This window comes from Oryx dammah, unplaced genomic scaffold, assembly GCF_014754425.2.
Source record: "Oryx dammah isolate SB20612 unplaced genomic scaffold, SCBI_Odam_1.1 HiC_scaffold_21, whole genome shotgun sequence".
Lineage (NCBI taxonomy): Eukaryota > Metazoa > Chordata > Mammalia > Artiodactyla > Bovidae > Oryx > Oryx dammah.
In genome coordinates, this window is record NW_024070205.1 from 8,493,872 (window position 1) to 8,514,903 (window position 21,032).

Below are 21,032 nucleotides of genomic sequence, written 5' to 3' on the forward strand. Positions count from 1 at the left end.
GCTCAGATCATCCACATTTCTCCACTGAAATAGTACAGAACACCCTGTTGCTTCTGCCTCTAGTACTGTTGCCCTCCATTCAATTCTCTGATGGTAAGATTCCCGGCTGAATATATTTGGATAGTCCCTCCTGCCTTCAGCCCAAAGTGCAAACTCTTCAGCACTTAAAGCCCTTTCTATTGACCCTACTTTCTGCTGGAGCCTTGGGGTTTTCTAGTTGAGTTCTTTCCCACCACATTTCAGCTATGTGAACTCACTTCATTCCCTGCAAATGCTCTCTCTTCTTTGGATGGCCTCCATCGCTTTTCACCTGGTTAAGTCAAGCTGGCCTGTAGGTGACAGTAAATCCATTGCTCCTTGAGCCCTAAGACTGGCTTAGGTAATCTCTACCCATACCTCCCCTTAAAACTCCAGTCATATGACTTCTCATCTGCATTTAAATTGTCTGTTCCCTCTTCTACTCTCACCGCTTAGCAATTTTGTTTTATTTATTCTCAGCTTCTAGCTATCTTTTGATTAAGCAATCAAATAAATGAAATATTCTCATCAGGCAGTAAATGGGCAGTCTCCCTGGGAGGATGTAGCAAGGGCTGATGGCACCACAGGACCACGTCAAGCCTCCAGAAGCACAACTTAGGCAAACGGATTTGTCTTTACTTGGATAGCTCAGCAATATTCCCAGCGTCCACCCTAAGCACGGCGGGTAGATGCACTAAGTCTTTCATTACATCAGCAAATAGCAAAAAAATAACTGTCATTGACATGCAGGCTGAGAGAGAAAAAAGGTCTGTTTGGTACCTGGAAATACCTATGATGTGTCTTTGCACACAGTAGGCTTTCAATACAAGTTTAGAAACAATGTAATGCCATAACCAAGAGATTAAGCCCCTGTTTACCTCCTGTTTAGAGGAACATACACAAGTCAAGCCTTGAGGCTTTTCCCACTGAAGATCTTGCTGGGAAGTTCTGGATCAAAGTGACAGAGCAGATCTCAAATTCACCCCCAAGTATTTGCCTCTCTCAGGAAAGGAGAGATGGGGTGATTTTTCCTGTAGAGGTGGCGAATGAATCAGAGAGGCATAGATAAGCAGAACTCCTTGGGGGCAGCCAGAGAAGTGCCCCCACCACAAACACTGCTCTCTTCTCATCGCTGCCCCTAAGAGGGAGACAGCTGAGCCAAGACGCCCAGCGTGAGGACAGCGAGCTGCGGTCAGCTTGGAGAAGCCCGTAGCACCCCAGCACATCTCCTGTTCTCTGATCTCTTTCCATACCTGGAAACATGCACCCATAAACCCAACTCACAGCCTCTAAGGAACCTGGGAATGTTAGCAGGCAATGGCAAAGCAATGCCAAGTACTTTTCTCACTAATATGCATAATTAAGGTCATTAAGTTATGAATGTGAGAACATTCGACTGGAGGTTATTTAAATAGTGAGATAACTGCTCTGCAAGAAGCCTGATTTAAAAGGGGAGAGGTGCAGCTGAGTAAGCCCTGCAAGGTGGTGACCTCACAGAAGCCTCCAGGTGGGGCAGGAAGAGACCATCCTTCTCAGGCTCTGCCCCTGCTGGCCCCACGACCTTCTCCCTGGGCCTCCTGTCTCTCCATCCCCCCCATTCACAACCTCCATCTCTCTGAAGGTGTAGCCAGGGAGGGAGGGGTGATAGACTCAGAGGAAGATATGGAGAAACTCTCTTTGGGGGCACTGTTATATATCTCAAAGGCCAATGGTATGAATAAGTGAATGATGCCTGCCATTTTATAACAAGAGGAGAAGGCTGTGGAGTCGAGTTGCCTGGGGCCAGGCCACCTGCTCATACTTCCTGGGTGCTGTATTTCTTTTTGAAAGAGAGCATGAGGTCAGACAACTTTTTGCTCAGTGATCAGTAACTCCAGCCCTATTTATTTCCGTCATTACTCTGTGTCTGGCCCCCTCTCAGGGTTTCACAGACATAACATCTAATTCTCACAACCACCCTGCCAAGGAGACAGCATCATCTCCATTTTGCTGATGAGCCTTCTGGACTGAAGCTCAAAGTTAACGGGTGCTCGGAAGTTCACAAAGTCACAGGGAGAGTGAGCAGCTAAGGGAATGTAAAAAGCACATCTCTCTTGCCTGTTTTCACCCGAAGGTCTCCATCACTCTGCCCTCCCTCACAGCGCCCCACATCTTCAGCACCTTGAAGAGGCAGAAACGGGAGCAAAGAGTCAGTTCAGAGGGAAGAGCGAGCCAAGCCCTGAAAACTGCCTATACCCTGGGTTCTGGCATAGGGTGGGTCTGAGTACCTGCAGCTGGAGTCTATGAATTTGAGCTCCGTCACCTGCTAGTTGATTTGAAGGAAACAACTTCCCACTGTTTTATGCCTCCATCTTCATTTCTGTGAAATGGGAATGATGATGATAGCCCCATCTCAGAGTGCTGTAAGGTTTAATGAGCCATTAGGAGCCCCTGGTGTTTTAGTAAGTGTTCAGTAAAGCTTAGCTCTTAATAGCATCGTCGACGATGTCATCATTCTGACTGATCCAAACACGGAAAAACAAGACATACTGGTACTTCTGAGCTTCCAGACTCAGAGCACCAGGGCACTGTGGTCAATTCTCATCCCTTAGATTGGCCACGGCGCAAGTGGCCAATGTAGACATCTCCCCAAAGCAGAGAACTGGTCCTCCTCTAGGGTTAATCGGCCTTCAGTTCCCAACATGTGGCTCTGAGGTCAGTGAACTCAGACGACTGCTAACAATAAGAGTTTGAGCAAGAGAGCTCTTTGTGAGACTCACGTCTTTCATCTCAGTGAAGAAAGAGCTGAGATAAAAAAGGTGGAACTGGCCCAGGGGCTCCTTGTTCTCAGTGGGGTTCCCAAAGGGGCAGCTGTGGGGTGCTGAGGGGACACCTCGTAAGACTTGGATGTAAGCTCAGTAGCTATGTCATGTGAGAAAGTCAGCCGTTCTGAGCCTCATTTAAGCTCTGTTAGTACAAGCACTAGTGGCATAATGCGTACAACACACTGTTAGCCACGAAGCAGCACACCAGTGTGGGAGATTGGGACAGACATATTTACACCACCGTGCAGAGAACAGATCGCTGGTGGGAGACTGCTGATAACACGGGGAGCTCAGCTCGGTGCCCTGTGATGACCTAAGGAGCAGGATGGGGGTGGGGGGGAGGCCCAAAAGGGAGGGGACACAGGTATACATAGAGCTGATTCATTGCCTTGCACAGCAGAAACTAACATCGTAAGGCAATTATATTCCAATAAAAACATAGGGGAAAAAAAGTATGGGGAACTAGAATTGGTTTTCATTCTCCCGGAATCTCTCCCATTAATTCCAGAGTATGTATGCACTTCCCATCAATCAGGCCTGACCTGCACACTCCTCTGTTTCTCTGTCTCAGCTGGTTGCGGGGTCTCAAGGAAGCAGCCAGCCGAAGGGGCAAAGTGGGCTAGAGATGCACAGTCAGGTCTGATCTCCTGGAGACTGAAGTCCCTCCCAGGTGCTTTTTTCAGCTGGGCTGGCTGTGGAAAGGTCAGCTTGTGACCTCATGGGAGTCCCTTCCCTGCCCCTAAGCTTTATGCTCAGCTTCTAAGCCTGGAGATTAGAAACAGCCAAGTCTCCAGGGCCAAGCTGACTGTGAGCATCAGGTCTGTGACTGAACATGGGATGAGCAGCAGCTCTGGGCTGCCAGAGCATCATCGTAGATGTGGTGACAGAGGAGCGGATGACAAGATGCTGCCAGGTCAGGTAACCCCTGCTCAACACCACGCCCCCCCCCCACTCTAGGCTCGGGTAACACTCAGGAGCCTCCCCTGGAGAGCAGTGCTGACCGTCACTCCACCCAGGGGCCATCTTGGCTCCAGCTCACAGCAATACCCCAGAAAAGTTAAGAGATTTTCATAACCGTTTCCCATGTCTCCTTCTGCTCATGGGAATAAGAAGCATTCAGTGGGTGAAATTCACACAACAGTGTTTCCAAGAACCCTATCCATAATAAAGTTGTGATTTTATGAGCTACATGTCTTGCTCTTAATTCAGCACTTTCGGCACATTTGCTCTGATTCCAGCAGATTCAGGAAGCTTCCCTGTAAGTTTCTGAAGTGGTGGAAGGAGGGAGTTATTTCCAGGGGCATGCACTGTTATTACTCGATAGAACGTGAAGGAATGATTCAAAGGGTCAGAACACCCTCAAATTGATGACATGTTGATCAAATGCATGCATGACTTGAGGCAAAGGAGGTAATAACTATAATAACCATAACCGACCAATGGGTAGATTAAAGATCACCATCCTTAAATACGGCAAAAGTGCAAGAAGCCAAAGGAAAAAAAAATCAGAAACACTGGATTCTATCAAAATGAAAAACTGTGCAAAGGACACCATCAAGAAAGCACAAAGGCAACCCACAGAGTGGAAGGAAATATTTGCAAATCACATATCTGACAATCAAATAACCAAAAATAAATCCAAGAGTGTAATTTGGTCAAAACTGTATCCAAGCAGATGAAAGCATAAACGCTGACATTTATGTGTAAGGCCACAGGAGCTGCCCAGGTGAGAGTGGATCAGGGAAACGCAGTGCTTTCCAGGGTCAAGGTTGCCAAGTAGTCAGGGAACAACGGCCCTCGTTAAGTATCAAGAAGCTGCACCCCCGTGTCGAAGTGTTTTCCCTACTGCTAGTCATGGAATAGGGTCCCAAAAGCCAATTGTAAAAGCAAAGAATGGTAGAATTATAGTTTCTCCATATACAGATGCTTGCCAAGCACAAGTTTTGTCTAGGAGCTTTAGGATGGGGTGAGATTCTGTGAGAAAGCAGGCGAGAAGAGTACAGCATATGGGGTGTCTTCTAGCCTAAACTAAGGGCACCAAGGTTTAAGAAAAGAAACTGGAATTTAAAAAAAAAGAATTTAAAAAGCAAGCCAAATGAAAACGCTCTATTACTGGCAACATGATGCGATCCTGTTCTGCCCTGGTGCCAGGGTGGAGCCCAGGTGGGAGTCGGGCATTTCGCTCACACTGGAGCAAAGTCCAGAGCTTCCACCTGTCACTGTCAGTGTTGTGGACCGAGCAGCATCGGCGCTTTGGCAGAGAAGATCCACAGCTCAGTGGGAGGGGCGGTCCCAACTGGGGAACCACATGGTCAGTGACAGCAGGCACCAAGGAAGGAAAATGGATGCTACCTACCAGGTGGAAGCAGAGGGCGTCTGCAGTCACTCCTGAGTGATCACGCGACATCATTCATACCTCTTACACCACAAGCTAGGTTCTAATGATTTGCCGAAAAGTGAGAGGAAAAGGACTCGTTGATTTGTTCCTACTGCTATGACTTTGTCCCATGACTATATCCCCAGATGGGCGCACCCGAGGAAAATGGGGAGACACGTCTGTATAAGTGTCAGATCACGGATCTGGATCCAAAAAGCCAACTGGAAGAGTAAAAGATGACAGAAACAGAGTTCGCAGTAGAAGCTCTGGAATAACTGAGGACTTCTGGCTGGTGCTAGTGACCCTTAGTTAACGGCACGTGTAGCAGTCAAAAACACAAACCTGAATTAAGAGCAGGCTAAAGAGACATATAGATATCGTGGAGAGCGATAGAAAGTGCTCATACCTTGGAGAACTGGGGGTTTGGGAGACCTAAGTCTTTTTCTTGCACTGCCACTAATTGAGCCCCTCCTCTCTCTGCCTTTTCAACTGCTCGATGGTGTTGTTGGAGGACAGTCTCCAAGACCCCTTCTAGTTCTGATGCTCTTTCAATCTATAAATGTAGTTTCACACGAGGAAAGCAATGGTCCCAGTCAGTTCTGTTCTAGTCAAACTACAGGGAGACAATTGAGTTTAGTTCTGGGCCCCTCATAAGAGAGACACCCAAAAATATCATTATTATCTAGATAGAGAAAGTTCTCAGAACCACATAGAAGAAGTTGGTTTTATCCACCTAAAAGAGGTGACGCCTCAAGGCAGACATAGTATTTCTCAAATATGTGAAGCACTGTTGTATAAAAGAAAAGTTACATTTCGCCGGCAAAGTCCCAGGAGTCCAGTCAAGAAGAAGGCGGTGAAATCCATGGGGAGGGAATTTTAGCTTTACGTAAAGGGAAATTCTCATCCTTGAGCTTATTTGGAAGCGGAAAGGCCCCATGCTGGGGACATTCAAACTTTAGGCAAGAGATTCACGGGACCTACCTGCAGGTGACCTTGATGACATCTGAGTCCTAATCAATTCCAGAATTCTGTAAGTACCCACAAGGGAACTGGAGATTCGGTTAATCATCACAGGAAAGGGATGACTGGTTATCCATGTGTCCTCACCATTTCTAAAGGCTTGTCAGGCAACAGGGGGTTCATGAATATTTGTGGCAGGGAGGGAGGGAAGCTAAGATAGAAGGCCTGGATCACACATTGCACTGTGTGCTCAGAAAGGCCTTTGCTCAGAACTCTGCCTCTGTCTACTTGTGAAGGCACTGGATTCCAACCAAGGTCTCCAGTGTGTGCCTGTGAGCACTGCTCAGTGTAATTATATACCTGAGTCTCTAAGAATGGATGGAATCAAAAGAAAACACAAGCAGGGAACAGCCTGCAGCCTGTGCCGCCTCTTTGCCTTCCTGCTTGCTTCGTGGGAAGGCTGGGCCTGACAGGTAGTCCCGCAGCCCTGGAGCCCCTCTCGCTTCGTGCTGTCTCTGCAGAGCTGTGGTCAGCCTGCTGTCCTCTGTTAGGCTATGCATTTGTGCCTCACTTTGCAGGCAACCCTTTAAAGTTTTTGTCATTCCTTTCTCCAATGCGTGCACTTTGCTTCCCTCATCCCTAACCCTAGGAGCTCTGAGAAGAGGGCCTGGTCCTCAGCTCTGCAGTTATGATCAGGAAGAGGGACCCCTCCCCTGCTCTAGCTCTCCACCCCCATTCCAGCTCAGCCCAGCCCCTCTTCCCATCCCCCAAGGAGGAACAAAGAGTCCCCTACTCCAGAGGGTTGGTGCTACAAGGAGGGCACAGTGCTTCTGCAGAACTCACCAGCAGCTTTTCACAGATTTGATTTTCTCAGCCTCCTGCTCTTTCATTTTGCTGTTCCTACCAAGACCTCTCTCCTTGCCAAGCTTTCTTGAGGCGACAGTGGGTTTTTATCACCACGTAGCTATGATTCAGAGCCAGACCTCTAGCTGACAGGAACTAAAATTATTCTCTCTCACACACACAGAGGACCACAATGGGGAAAAGTGAAAATGGAAATGTTTTTGAAGTTTGCAAAGTCACTATCAGGTGAGGGTTTATGGAGTCAGCCCTGACAGCTCCTTGCTTTGCACCATCTTCACTAGAAGATTTTTGTTTTGATGTTTAGTTCCACCAACAAACACCTGTCAAGCTCTTCCATGTGCAAAGCATTGTGCTACCCTATTCCAAGACCACCTTTGCACACAAAACCTCCTCCTCCTCCTCTAAATCCCCACCAACGCCCACCAATGTCTCTGACTCAACTGCTGAGCAAAACATGCAGACCAAGGGTGCTGGGAGAATGGCATCACCATCAACCAACTCACCATCTGGGGATCCAGACTGGGCACCAGGCAGAAACATGCTGAAAGCGAAGACCCTTTACTTTCACGTATACCACTGAAGGGGCATCATCTCTATTTTGCAAATGAAAAAACAGGCTCAGGAATCAAGCAACCTGCTTACTGGAGTATTCAGTCACGGAATCAGGATTCGTAGCCGTGCTTATCTCTTTCGGTCCTGTGGATGGCCTCTCTTATGATTTTAGAAATTAAAATTATGTTCTTGACCCAATTCATTTGCATGTGCAGCCTGACAGATTCTGATGGCAGTGAAGATTAGCTTTCAGAAGCCATCCTCCTTATCTAGTCTCCTCTCTGGCAGCATCATTTCAGAAGCAGGCTATCCAGGAATAGGGGACAGTCTTTGATGGGGACAAGCTGATTAATACTGTGGCTGTAGCAACTTTAGTCTAACGAACTGAGTGACAGAATCCAGAAATCAGTGGTGGTATCCTCCAAGTAAAAAAATAAAATCTGCACGCAGGTGACCTCTTTCTAAATGACACACTGAAAGACTGAGATCTGGATGTTCAAACAACTCAGCAGCTCAGCCGGATGGCTTGGCATGCGACGGACTGTCAGAGGTGCTCACTAGGCACTAGCTAGCCTCTTGCAGGAAGGAATCGAAGATGATGACAAGCCAAGAGGCTCCGTGTGGCCACTCAGCCCCTCTCAGACCAGCACACCTTTCCTTCCTGTCTTTCGTCCTCTCTTTTCCCTCTCCTACTTGGCAGGAAGGGATGGTGCTGTTTTCCCTGCAGCTTTCTGCTTTGCAGCCAGGATCCTGGGGTGGCAGTGGAAAGTGGTGAGCAGACAATGAACCTGGAGTCAGAGATCTAGGCTTCAGTTCTGACTCTACCAGTCATATTAAGGTTGACCCAGAGAAATCTAACTGAACTCTCCGAGCTTCAGTTCCCTCACCTGGAAGACTAGGGTAATAATACCTGTGACAGAGCATTGTCAGGAGACTTAAGGCAGAATATGTATAAAGTGTCCTACACAGTGTATGCTAACATTATTAGTACAATTCTTATCTCTCTGTCTGAATGCCACACAGACCCCACCCATCATCCACTGGCCAAGCAAAATCTCCTTAATGCCGCTCTTACCTCCACTTTATAGAAATGCCCACCAGCTCCCAGGGGTCTGAGAGCACAGATGGACTCTACTACTTATTCCATGAACATTCACTGCTTTCCAGCTTCACATGGTTTCTCCTGCTCACATGAATGCTTCCCAAACTAGACGGTAAGTAGACTGAGAAAGGGGTGATGCCTTATTTTAACCCCCTTACTGCATTCATTCGCTATTGACTGAGCCCTCCGTGGACCAGGTAATGGCTCACACAGCCCCAAACCTAAGGCAACTGAAGTCTGACTGGAGAGTCATCTGCAGAAAAGATGCAATGAGAAAAATCTGAGGAGGAGCCTGACCCAGAGCTCTACCCAAATAAACAGAGTATGTACCCCCTGACCTTCTACTTGATCCCTGACTGGCTGAGGAGCCCTTGAACATGTTCTCATAACAACCTGTCCTTAGTACAGACTCATCTCACTTTACAACCATTTCTTATTTACTGATCTGGTACCCCTAGCAGACCATCAGCCATGAGAGGGCAGAGCTACATATCTCACTGAATGCTCCATCCTCAGCACCGATGGTATCTGGTACACCATCAGTGTACATCGGTACACATTGGTGAAAGTGAAAATTGGTCAGTCGTGTCTGACTCTTTGCAACCCCATGGACTATACAGTTCATGGAATTCTCCAGGTCAGAATACTGGAGTGAGTACCCTTTCCATTCTCCAGGGGAGCTTCCCCACCCAGGGACTGAACCCAGGTCTCCCACATTGCAGGCAGATTCTTTACCAGCTAAGCCACAAGGGAAGCCCAAGAATGCTGGAGTGGGTAGCCTATCCCTTCTCCGGGGGATCTTCCCGACCTAGGAATCAAACCGGGGTCTCCTGCACTGCAGGTGGATTCTTTACCAACTGAGCTATCAGGGAAGCCCCACACCATCCGCAGTAGACACCCAAAAATGTCTCCTAAACAAAGGTACTCAAGACTTGACTGATCGAGGTTCTGGGGATTTGGCAGGGAAATCTAATGTTTGTCTTCTCAAGGACCATACTTGTTCAAGTATTTTTTAGAAAACATCTCCCTGGTGAGCCTTCCTCCTGACTAATTTTAAAGAAGGAACGAGATCTCCTCCCCTGTGTGATTTCACTCGAGCTGTCTGTAGTTGTCAGCCTTGTATTTGAGAGCCACAACAAAGGCTGGATAAAAAGCAGCTGAAGAGGTGTGAAACTTGACTAGTCGGGTTCCTAGGCTGAAAATAGAATAGAGATAAAGCACCCTTCACCCACCCTCACCTCTTCTCATCAAGCTCTGAGGACATCCCACGAAGGAACCAGCTGCCACTGGTATAACTTGCGATCCGGAGCTACCAGCACCAGCAGCTACCATGGTGATCAGAAGTGCGGGAAAGCGCTGAGCTGGGGGTGATGATGCGGGCCTGAGCCCAACCTTGCTTCTAACCAGCTGTGTGACCTTCAACAGGTTACTCCACAATTTCCTTATCAAAAAAAAAAAAAAAACCATGGAGAGAATACTACCTGTCCCATGGGGTACTGAGAATCTCAAAGAAGACAATAGTCACAGAAACAAAATAGAAACAAAAGCCTTGACTACAGCAACATCTCCACAGGATAGCTCCCACTTGGATGGAAATATTTGAAAAGAGAAAGAAAAGGATTTTGCAAATGACATGGGCAGCCACAAGGTCAGAGACAATACCCCTCCATCCATTTGGCTTCCCACTGTCAGAGTTTCCTCAGATCTAAGGCCTCTGCTGTAAACGCTTCTCCCATTGTGGTAATCCAGTGATGAACAAGGGTCATGTCGTCCCAGAACACACATCAGATATTTTGTCACCATAATTATCATTTAAAATTACAGACAAGGCTTCCAGAAAAGCAGGCTTCCCAGGCGGAGCTAGGGGTAAAGAACCCACCTGCCAACGCAGGAGACGTGGGTTCAATCCCTGAGTTGGGAAGAACCCCTGGAGGAGAGCATGGCAACCCACTCCAGTATTCTTGCCTGGAGAATCCCATGGACATAGAAGCCTGGCGGGCTACAGTCCATAGGATCACAAAGAGTCAGATACGACCGAAGCAACTTAGCACGCAAGCATCAGAAAAAGCACTCCCTCTGTGCAATTCTTCCACAGCTCCTTTCTCTTGACAACTTTTTTCCCTGGCCTCAACAACATACAACCTGAAGAGAACATTTCCCCCACTGACGTCCCAAAATAAATCAGCAACAGAAGCAACAAAATGAAACTTTGATGTTAGATAAAACTCTGTTCAAAACCCAGTTAAGCAACCTCTGAAACTGTGACCTCAGATAACTTAATACTGTGTGTTTCTGAACCTTGGTTTTCTTATCTACAAAACAAGAATAAGAGAGCCAAGGTATGAGGCTATTGAGTGAAGTTCAAGCTCGACACTGGCAGGTCCTGGTGTTCAGTGCGTGAGTGTTTCCAGTCCCTTCTCTCCCTCCAGGGAGAACACTAACACTCCACGTGGTACCACTTCCTGTCCAGTGAAAATCCTGCCAGTCAGCTCTGGAAGGTTGGAAGGTGATGCTTCCTGATCACACAGATGACTCTCTCCTCCTTTAAGAGCTTCCCCTAACTTGCTCTGCAGTCAGGCCCTTTTTTGTTTTTTTTTTTAAGAGAAGCTTTATATCTAGGAAACTCCAGATACACATATTTTAATGGCCTGTACTTTAAATACAGCAATGCACCTGATATTTTATACAAGTTCAAATTTGTATAAAGCAGAGCACACTCAAAGGACTAACAAAGGATTGAGAAGCGTCATAGTTGGATAAATGCTAAAAATGTGCTGCAAGAGTGGAAATGGAGGGCCAGGGAGAGAAACGACCATTGTTAGAACACCCAGGTGTGAAGCACCATGCTAGGTACATGGCATCATTTTATGTTTTTCCATCCTGAAAATATGATCAAGGAGAGGATGGTATGTCCATTTTCAATGGAGGAAACTTCCGTTAATCAAGAGTTCTATGCAGCTAGACATTATTATGGAGAAGGCAATGGCAACCCACTCCAGTACTCTTGCCTGGAAAATCCCATGGGCAGAGGAGCCTGGTGGGCTGCAGTCCATTGGGTCGCTGGGAGTCAGACACGACTGAGCGATTTCACTTTCATGCATTGGAGAAGGAAATGGCAACCCACTCCAGTGTTCTTGCCTGGAGAATCCCAGGGATGGGGGAGCCTGGTGGGCTGCCGTCTCTGGGGTCATACAGAGTCGAACATGACTGAAGCAACTTAGCAGCAGCAGCAGCAGACATTATTAATCAAGAGTATGCAACTAGATATTATCATACTAAGAGAAGTAAGTCCAAAAGACAAATATCATATGATATCATGTATATGTTGTACGCATGTACACCTGTGGTGGATTCATGTCAATCTATGCCAAAACCAATACAGAATTGTAAAGTAAAAATTAAAAATAAATAAATTTAAAAATAAAATAAAATAAAATACAGCACAAAAGAACCTACCTAGGAAACAGAAACAGACTCAGACATAGAGAATAGGCCTGTGGTTGCCAAGGGGCAGGGAGGTACAGAGAGGGATGGATGGAAACTAGTATAATGTAGAATGGATAAACAAGAACTTGATGGGAATCATACTGAATATCCTGTGATAAACCATAGTGGAAAATAATTTTAAGTATGTGTTTATCTGAGTCACTTTGCTGTACAGTAGAGATTAGGCTTTCCAGAGGGCTGCTACTGCTACTGCTGCTGCTGCTAAGTTGCTTCAGTCATGTCCGACTCTGTGAGACCTCATAGACGGCAGCCCACCAGGCTCCCCCGTCCTTGGGATTCTCCAGGCAAGAACACTGGAGTGGGTTGCCATTTCCTTCTCCAATTCATGAAAGTGAAAAGTGAAAGTGAAGTTGCTCAGTCGTGTCCGACTCTGTTCGACCCCATGGACTGCAGCCCACCAGGCTCCTCTGCCCATGGGATTTTCCAGGCAAGAGTACTGGAGTGGGGTGCCATTGCCTTCTCCAGGGGGCACTAATGGTAAAGAACTCACTTGCCAATCAGGAGATGAAAGAGATGCAGGTTCAATCCCTGGGTTGGGAAAATCCCCTGGAGGAGGGGATGGCAACCCACTCTGTATTCTTGCCTGGAGAATCCCATGGACAGAGGAGCCTGGCGGGCTATAGGGTCGCAGATTAGAACACAACTGAAATTACTTAGGACGCACGTGTGTATATGTGTATAACTGTGTCACTTTGCCATATGGCAGAGATTGGCACATTGTAAATCAACTATACTTAAATTAAAAAAAATTTTTTAAATAGTACAGGTCTAAAGAACCGGTTGGTTCCAAAGCTTGTGTTTTTTCTCACATTTCAACAGCATGTGCCCAGACACAGAGGAGAAGTGAAAGGACAGAGAGACCCAGAGGTCCTGCCCTCTGGGAGCCTAGAGTGTCATGGGAGCTGGACAAAAATATACTGAAGACAACAAAAATAACTCTGAAGTCCTAAGAATGTTATAGAGCAGTGTGATTCTAAGTGCAAGCAAGTAAACCCAAAGCAGGGTCCTATCAGCTTTAAAAGTATGATGACACTGAAGGGCTGAGAACCGGGAGGTAACAAGCAGAGATGGTCTCCTGGAGAAGAGCAGGCAGGGATGCAGAGGACAGAAAGCTCAAGGTTGTGTTAAAGATGGAGATGTCACCTGAAATGCAGAATGGTAGATAGAGCTTTTTAAATAATCAGGGTCTAGAGACGGAAAAAACCACTGATTTGCTAGCTAAGGAAAAAAAACCTCTAAGAATAAATGTGAAATGAACAGTTATTTCTGCCATAGCACTCTGGACACTACCCCATTTCCCAAAATGAGCATAAACCTAAAATGAAACTAAACAGCAGTCCCACGTTCCTGAGAAGGGAGCAGCAATTATTCTTTTTTTCTAAGAACAGGAAGGAAAATAACTGGGATGAGCAAGAAACAATCAATGTTATTAACAAGAAAACCATGATGTCTGAATGTAGATTTTCAGCTTTTCAAAGAGCTACCCTATGTCATTATCCCAGTTAGTTCTCACTTCAACCAAATGAGATGGTCAGGAGAACTTCTTACCTCTAATCCACAGGAAATGAAAGGTACAGACTAAAGCAGAGAGGTACAAACTATTGAGGACTTGAACCCAAACCTCTCAACTAGCACTTCAGAGACAAAGTTCCAACGATACCTACCTGTCACAGAGGGCTAATGTTTGCTGGTATCAGTTGAGGGGAGAAGAGGAGAGGGAGAAAGGCTGAGGTAAACACACACCGCTGGCCATCCCTCACTGTGTTCCTTATCTGTATCACTGCATTCCTACCTGGATGCATGACCACCCAGAAGACGACATTTCCCAGCAGCCAGGCATGTGGCCAGGTTATCAAGTGCCAGCAAAAGTGATAGAACAAAGGTAACATGCACAGCTTCCTAGTCTTGTCCTCAAAAGGAAGACACTTCAGGGAGCTCAGGAAGCGAGTTCAGTTCCACCCCCGTCCCACCCTACCCTATTTTCTGGAGAAAGAACATATGGCCAAAGCTGGGACAGCCATATGGGATCTCAGTATGGAAGTCATGTATTTAAGACAGCAGAGAAACCTGGGCTTTGATGACTGCAGAGCAGTCAGTCCAGACCTACACATTTAGGAAACATATGTCCCATCTCGGTCCAGCAACTAAACCTATATCCTAACTAATAAAGAAGTTTTGCCAGTAGCACTGAACACCATTTCTAAAACTCCAGAACTTTCTCCACGGTTCAGATTCAACAAGACCATAAATATTTTATTAAGAGTCTGGTATGTGTTTGAAGTCTCTTAAGAGCATCTTACAGCCTCCAGGGAGATGGGCCGAATCCTTTTTGAAAAACCAGAATAATGGCATAGAGTGCAAAAAGGCATATTCCAAGGTGAATGAAAAGAAATAAGAATGCTTAAATAAAGTCCTGAAGGAGCCAGGGTAAAGTCCCCATTTGCTTGCAAATAACAATCTAAGCTGAAAGGGGGCCACAAAGCATATTGCAAGGGTGGTGGTAGTCGGGTCAAATTGTGCAGGGTGAAGTTACTTGGGGAGGGTACTGGCGACCCACTCCAGTACTCTTGCCTGGAAAATCCCATGGACGGAGGAGCCTGGAAGGCTGTAGTCCATGGGGTCGCGAAGAGTCAGACATGACGGAAACGACTTAGCAGCAGCAGTAGCAGCAGGTTATTAGTGTCCCTTCCTGCCAAGAAAGAAGGTGATGTAAGGAAACGCTATGGTTGAGTCCAATAACTCTCTTGGAGCTCTCAGCCCCCACGTGGGGGAGGGAGTGGGCAGAGGTTGACTAAAGCCCTGAGCAGGATGAGATCCAGCCTAGCAGAACTAGGAGGCACTGCTGTGGACTCAACAGATGCTCACAAGAGTCCCCTCAGCACTCACATTCTGCTCTGGGTTTAAGGAGCTGAGGCGGAGGAGGACAGGGGGTGAAACATGCAGAGACAGAACAGCGAGGGCTGGGCTGGGGGAGTGGAGGCCGTCTGAAGGAGGAGTATGATGTCTAGACCCCCTGCCATCATCAGAGAGACAGGAAATGAATGTGGCTTAATTACAATGACAGGATGACAGCAATGACAGTATGAGAAGAGAATCAGAAGAGTGCAAAGCCCATATTAAGAAAACGAGAACTGCTGCTTCACCGTCAAATTCTCCCTGCAAGAGATGCCCCCAGACACAGTCAAGCCCCTGAGACTGAGACCCCAAGATAAAGGGATTCTCCCCTCATCCCTGACAATCCCACCTCTGAGGGGTCCCTCAGAAGCCCCAGAAGGGCTCAGCCCACAGTGAAGTCTCCATCTGCAGGCCCTACTCACTGGTTGGTGGGCGACAGGCCCACAATCCCCAGTGTCCACCCCCTAGACCTCGGACTCCTGGGAGTGCCACCCACAGAGACACCTCCATCCTCAGAGGTCTATCGAGGGAGGCACTCGGTACGTGGCTGCTAAATGAGGCCACCTCTCCCAAATGTCACCCTGAGGGCCGGAGGGGCCTTGTGCTTCTCTCAGCATCAACACACAGGCCAACTACACATGTAAAAGAGGGGTCCACCCATCACCCCACAGGGTGAGCCTTGTAGGAGACCACTGAAGACCTGTTCAAGGACGGCAAAGGGATCAGGGCAGGGCTGACTTGTCAACACCTACAAGTTAGACATAAAATCCAGGAGGTGGACACACTGTAGATCACCAACATCCAGAGATGATCACAAATGCTCATTTTAGCTAAGTCTTCTCCTCTTCCTATTGCAATTTTTTTAAGTCAGAATTGAGAAACATGAGCAAACTTGAAAATACTTAGTTTTCCTGCTTCCTGGCAGCCTCTGGGGAATTAGCTAAGTTACCATAAGATGTTCAGTGACAGAGAACAAAGAGGAAAAGCAACAGAAGGCTTCTGGATAATCTATATTATGGTTAATATGTGGCAACTGAATAACCAAGAAATACTATGTTAGTGATGCATATAAATTCAAAGCAAAAAGGAGAAAATCACAGTGTTACCAGTACTTCACAGCTCATTGGCTTTATTTCCCTCTACTCCCCTTGAAGAAAGCTAGTCTGGTTCAAGGGGGCTGGGGAGGGAAGACATTGACCCCGGAGCATAAATGCAGGGTATGGTCGGTGCTCCCTGTCACCCAAGATCCCAATTCCGGGGTCATCCAGTCCCGTGAGCCATGCAGTAAGGATGCAAGTGCGCACGTGTGCACACAGGCAAAGCAAGATCGAGTAAGACATCAGCAGCTGTCCTGAACAAAGGTTGTCTGGAATGTGAGTTTACAGGGATAATTACCAGCGCATTACACAGAGGGCGATAACGTTGTTAGCACAAGAATTTGTCAGACTTGTCACATGGAAAGGGGAACAGCTGTAACTGTAAGTGACAGTTTGCTGAAAAAATGGTTGGTGTCTGAAGCACCTGGTCCCCCGAGTTTCTACCGTAAACTTGTTCTTACATTAAAACAACAGGCAAATGTACAAATACTTCCCACTGTAGAAATCGCTGGCTTATTCAAGTTTATGGAGAGAATTTTCAAAGTGTGAGTGGTGTGCCAGAGAGGACAGGCTGATGAGGTCTGTGTTCTCAGTCCACGCCATCGCAGATGGGCACAGGGGGAAGAGCTGGGCTTTTAATTCAGAGTCCCAGACACAAATCCTGTCTTTCTGACATACTAGCCATGCATTCTTGGCAAAGGAGTTAGCTTCTCCCAGCTTTCATTTCCTTGCAAGATGTACTTAATAATCTCTAAGGCATAGAGTTGTTGCAAACAGGAGGATTTGCATATAGAATATTTAGCACAGCACCTGGCAAACAACAAGTGATTGGGAAACAAAGTAACAATTAAGCAGACTTGCCTACCTAAATATCATACTTGGGGCATATTGCAGAGGTGACTGCCTCTGTATTACATTTAAAAAAAGAAAAAGAAATGGAAACACTACAAAGCTTTGAAAAGGTGGGGAGAGAAAAGAAGTGATGCTAATTGTTTGGGTTTTCCTTTAGAGACTATACCCAGGAAATTATTTTCTCTGGAGAAGGATAGCTTTGGAGAAACGGTTTATCCTCATATGCCACCAGAGCTGTTTTCTTACCTTTTCTTCCAGGTAAAAAGTTGCAAGGAAGTCTCCTCATATTTGAAGGCCTTCAGGGAGCTCATGAAATGGAGCCTATTTCCTAACTGACCACTCTCAGCAAATTTTCTGTAATGCATATAATGAAGTATTTCGATTGATAGAGCATCTCATCTCCCCCCTAAGAGACAGAAATTGTGCCCGGAGCACGGTGCATCTGGTTGTTTACTGGTGCCCCAAGGCTCACAAAATGCTGCAAGCACTGCCTAGAAAACTAGGAGATGTTAAGGCTGAAATAGTTCTAGAAGAGCAAAGATCTTAAATCCTTTTATACGACATGAGAAAGCACCTCGAGTTCTAATTAAGCTAAAGCAATTAGCCACCCACAGATACTTAATGCTGCTCCCTGTGGTCAGGCAATCATCTCTATTAAAACCCATTTTAAAAAAAGAGTGGACTCAAAAGTTCCCCAGCACAACTTCCCACAAACTAGCTAAGCCTTAGACACATTTGGTAAACACACAGAGCCGGGCTCTGGGTATGGCAGAGGGGCTTTTAGGAAAGGAGTACATCAGACATGATGAGGTGATGGCAAATAAAAAGGAGGCGAGCTGCAAATGGGACAAAAGGGGTAACAAAATCCACTTGCCAAGGGGTCCCTGGATCATGGATGGGCTGGACAAAGCCAGACAAACTGAAGCCTCAGTTTCCCTAGTCTTAGAACTCACTGGTTGGTGTACCAAGATGTCAACTCCACCTCGAGGAAGCACATCAAGCAGAAGGGTTTCTGCCAGCAGGAACTAGGGCCCAGCTTCATCACCTGTGACCAGACTATCATCCAAACCCATGCTTTACAGGAGGTCTGTCCTCTCTCACCCCACAGTGTGTCCTGGAAGCACCAACAGGGTGCATTTGGAGGTTCACAATGAGTCCAATCCACTCAAGCTCACATGCTTTCCCCAGCCCCGTTAGGCCTAATCTTCCCCAAGACTCCCTTTAGTGAGGGGAGTTCATTGTTGTTTACAACCCAAGGCTGTCTCGAGACTTGGTAATAGTGGCAACAGCTACAGAATGGTCAATGGTCAAGCGTTTAAAAATTAAGGGCCTCCCTGGTAGCTCAGCTGGTAAAGAATCCGCCTGCAAAGGAGGAGACCCTGGTTCGATTCCTGGGTGAGGAATATCCCCACTCCAGTATTTGGGCCTGGAGAATTCCATGGACTATGTAGTCCATGGGGTCACAAAGAGCTGGACACGACTGAGTGACTTTTGGATCCTTCCTGGTGGCTCAGATGGTGAAGCATCTGCCTACAATGCGGGAGACCTGGGTTCAATCCCTGGGTCGGGAAGATCTCCTGGAGAAGGAAATGGCAACCCACTCCAGTATTCTTGCCTGGAAAATCCCATGGACGGAGGAACCTGGTTAGACTACAGTCCATGGGTTCATTTTCACCCCTGTCCATAGGGAATTGGTTCTAGGACCAATTGATTAGAAGATACGAAAACCAACAGATTTTTAAGTCCTTTGTATAAAACGGCATAGTATTTGTCCATAACCTACATACATCCTCCCATATACTTTAAATGATCCCTAGATACTTATAGTACCTAGTACAATATAAATGCTATGTAAATAATTGCCTGTATGTGGCAAATTTAAGGTTCATGAATTTTCTGGAAGTTTCTCTTTTTAATATTTTCAACCCATGGTTGGTTGAATGCGAGGATGCAGAAAGCATGGACACAGAGGGCCAAGTGTACTTTCCTCGAGAACTAGGGTTGTTTCTGTTTTTCAGTCCAGTGAAGTTAATCCAAAACCCCATTACTTCTCAACTGAACAAGAGCTGTTTATTCCTGTAGGTTTTTTTCTTTTGGATTTAGAAAATCTCTCAATCACCAAGCAGACATCAAAAATATTGATCTAGCTCAGCACTGTTCAATAGAAATAAGATTTAAAATTTTCCTAGGATTCGCATTAAAGAGTATAACCCACTCTAGCAAAACCATTACTATTTCTAGATATAATCAATACAAAAGATTATTAATGATATAATGATTTTGTTTTCATGCATCCTTTCTCTAGTACCACACTGAACTGTGCAATCTAGAGCTATTTTTAAATTGCCGTGGAAGAACTTCCACAATTCACTGTTCTATGAACAAGAAGTATACCAAAATGTATAGCATGATCTCATTTTAACTATTAAAATGTGTTATCTGTGTGTTCAGATATGGATAGACAAAAATCTCTAAGGGAAACACCAAAAGTTAACAGCAATTTTAAGAAACAGAATTATGTATGGTTAGTCATTAGTTTCTACTTTGTGCTCTTTTGTTATTTTCTGAATTTCTGTGCAGTAAACAATACTGTTCAATAGGAAAACTATAAAGCTAGTCTTTAAAAACAAAAAGCCCTCCCTTATTTTAAGCCGTAACACCCCAATCCTACGGCACTGTGGCCATTGCCCTATTCCGGCTAGCTGAAAGGATGGACATACTTAATGCCTCACCCCTTGCCCAGCCACTGTGATACTTACAGCCAATCATCATGATGGCCACAGCAAAGATCTTCTCAATGTCTGTGGATGGGGCGATGTTCCCAAAGCCCACGCTGGTGAGGCTGGTCATGGTGAAATACAGCGAGGAGATGTAGACAGAATTCTTGCTGGGACCCCCTTCCCACTTCCCTGAGCCGGACCCGTTAAACTGGTAAGGTGTGCCAATGTCCATGGCCAGCTGGTAGAGCCAGCTGTTGTTGCGGATGGTCTTGGTGTCCTCGTCGAAGATCTCATAGTCCCCGATGCTGTACCAAATGCAGGCCATCCAGTGAGCGGCCAGCCCGAACACACACACCAGCAGGACCAGCACGGCAGCTCCATACTCAATGTAGTGGTCCAGCTTCCGGGCCACTCGTCCCAGACGGAGCAGCCGGACAACTTTCAGAGAGCTGAACAGGCTGCTGATGCCCTGGGAGAAAAGGGGCACAGGGTCAGGGCCGAGAATAGAGAGAGCACCAACTCCGTCCCGCCACCTCCCAAGAGGCTTCCTTCAGCACACGTATCCCGTGAGACGCTAGAGTATGCAACCCTTAAAATATTGCTTTAGAATAAGTTATGACATAGAGAAATGCCCATATATACTATGCTTAGATACAATAAAAATTTTATTCCAACATATACAGAAGGGAGATTTCCATTAGCTTTTTCCTACATCCTTTAAAAAGCAAATAAAAAGCTAAAATAAAAAATAAGACAAATAAAATTTGAATTTCATTCTAATTATATTGGATATATGTATACAAATACAAATATGAGCATTTTTCCATACTATTCATTTTAAAACAATATTAAGGGTTGTGTAATATTTCATATTAAGTAATATGAAATATTTTTAGAGTTGCATATTTATTTCCTATTGAAAAATGGTCAGGAAACACACATGGAAAGACACAGAAAACATTAACAGGGATAACTGCTACACTGTCAAATTATAGAATTACAGGCAATGTTTATTACATTTCGTATATATGTTTGTTACACTTGAATATATTTACTTAACTTCTACAATTTAAAAATTGTTACCTTTACAATTACATATTTAAAGAACAAATAATTTTTTAAGATAAAAATAAAGGAACAACTGAAAAGAATAAAGAACTGAGATTCTGTTTTCCCAGGAAAGTTACAAACTCTTGGAAGCTTACAGCACTTCAGTCAGGTCAGGGATACAGCCAGACAAAATGTACTTAATCTCAGTCAATTAAGCAATCTCAAAACCAGAAG

The 21,032-nt window shown here is 45.8% G+C and overlaps 1 protein-coding gene across 2 annotated transcripts in view; it reads right to left on the bottom strand.

Moving 5' to 3' along the window:
- KCNH1 (potassium voltage-gated channel subfamily H member 1) overlaps positions 1 to 21,032 on the bottom strand; it is a 427,208-nt gene that overhangs the window by 219,125 nt on the left and 187,051 nt on the right. For both annotated transcript variants that reach the window (XM_040263098.1, XM_040263099.1), the window contains exon 7: positions 19,788 to 20,217. In XM_040263098.1, the coding sequence (XP_040119032.1) occupies positions 19,788 to 20,217 (430 nt within the window). The remainder of the gene's footprint in view (positions 1 to 19,787; positions 20,218 to 21,032) is intronic.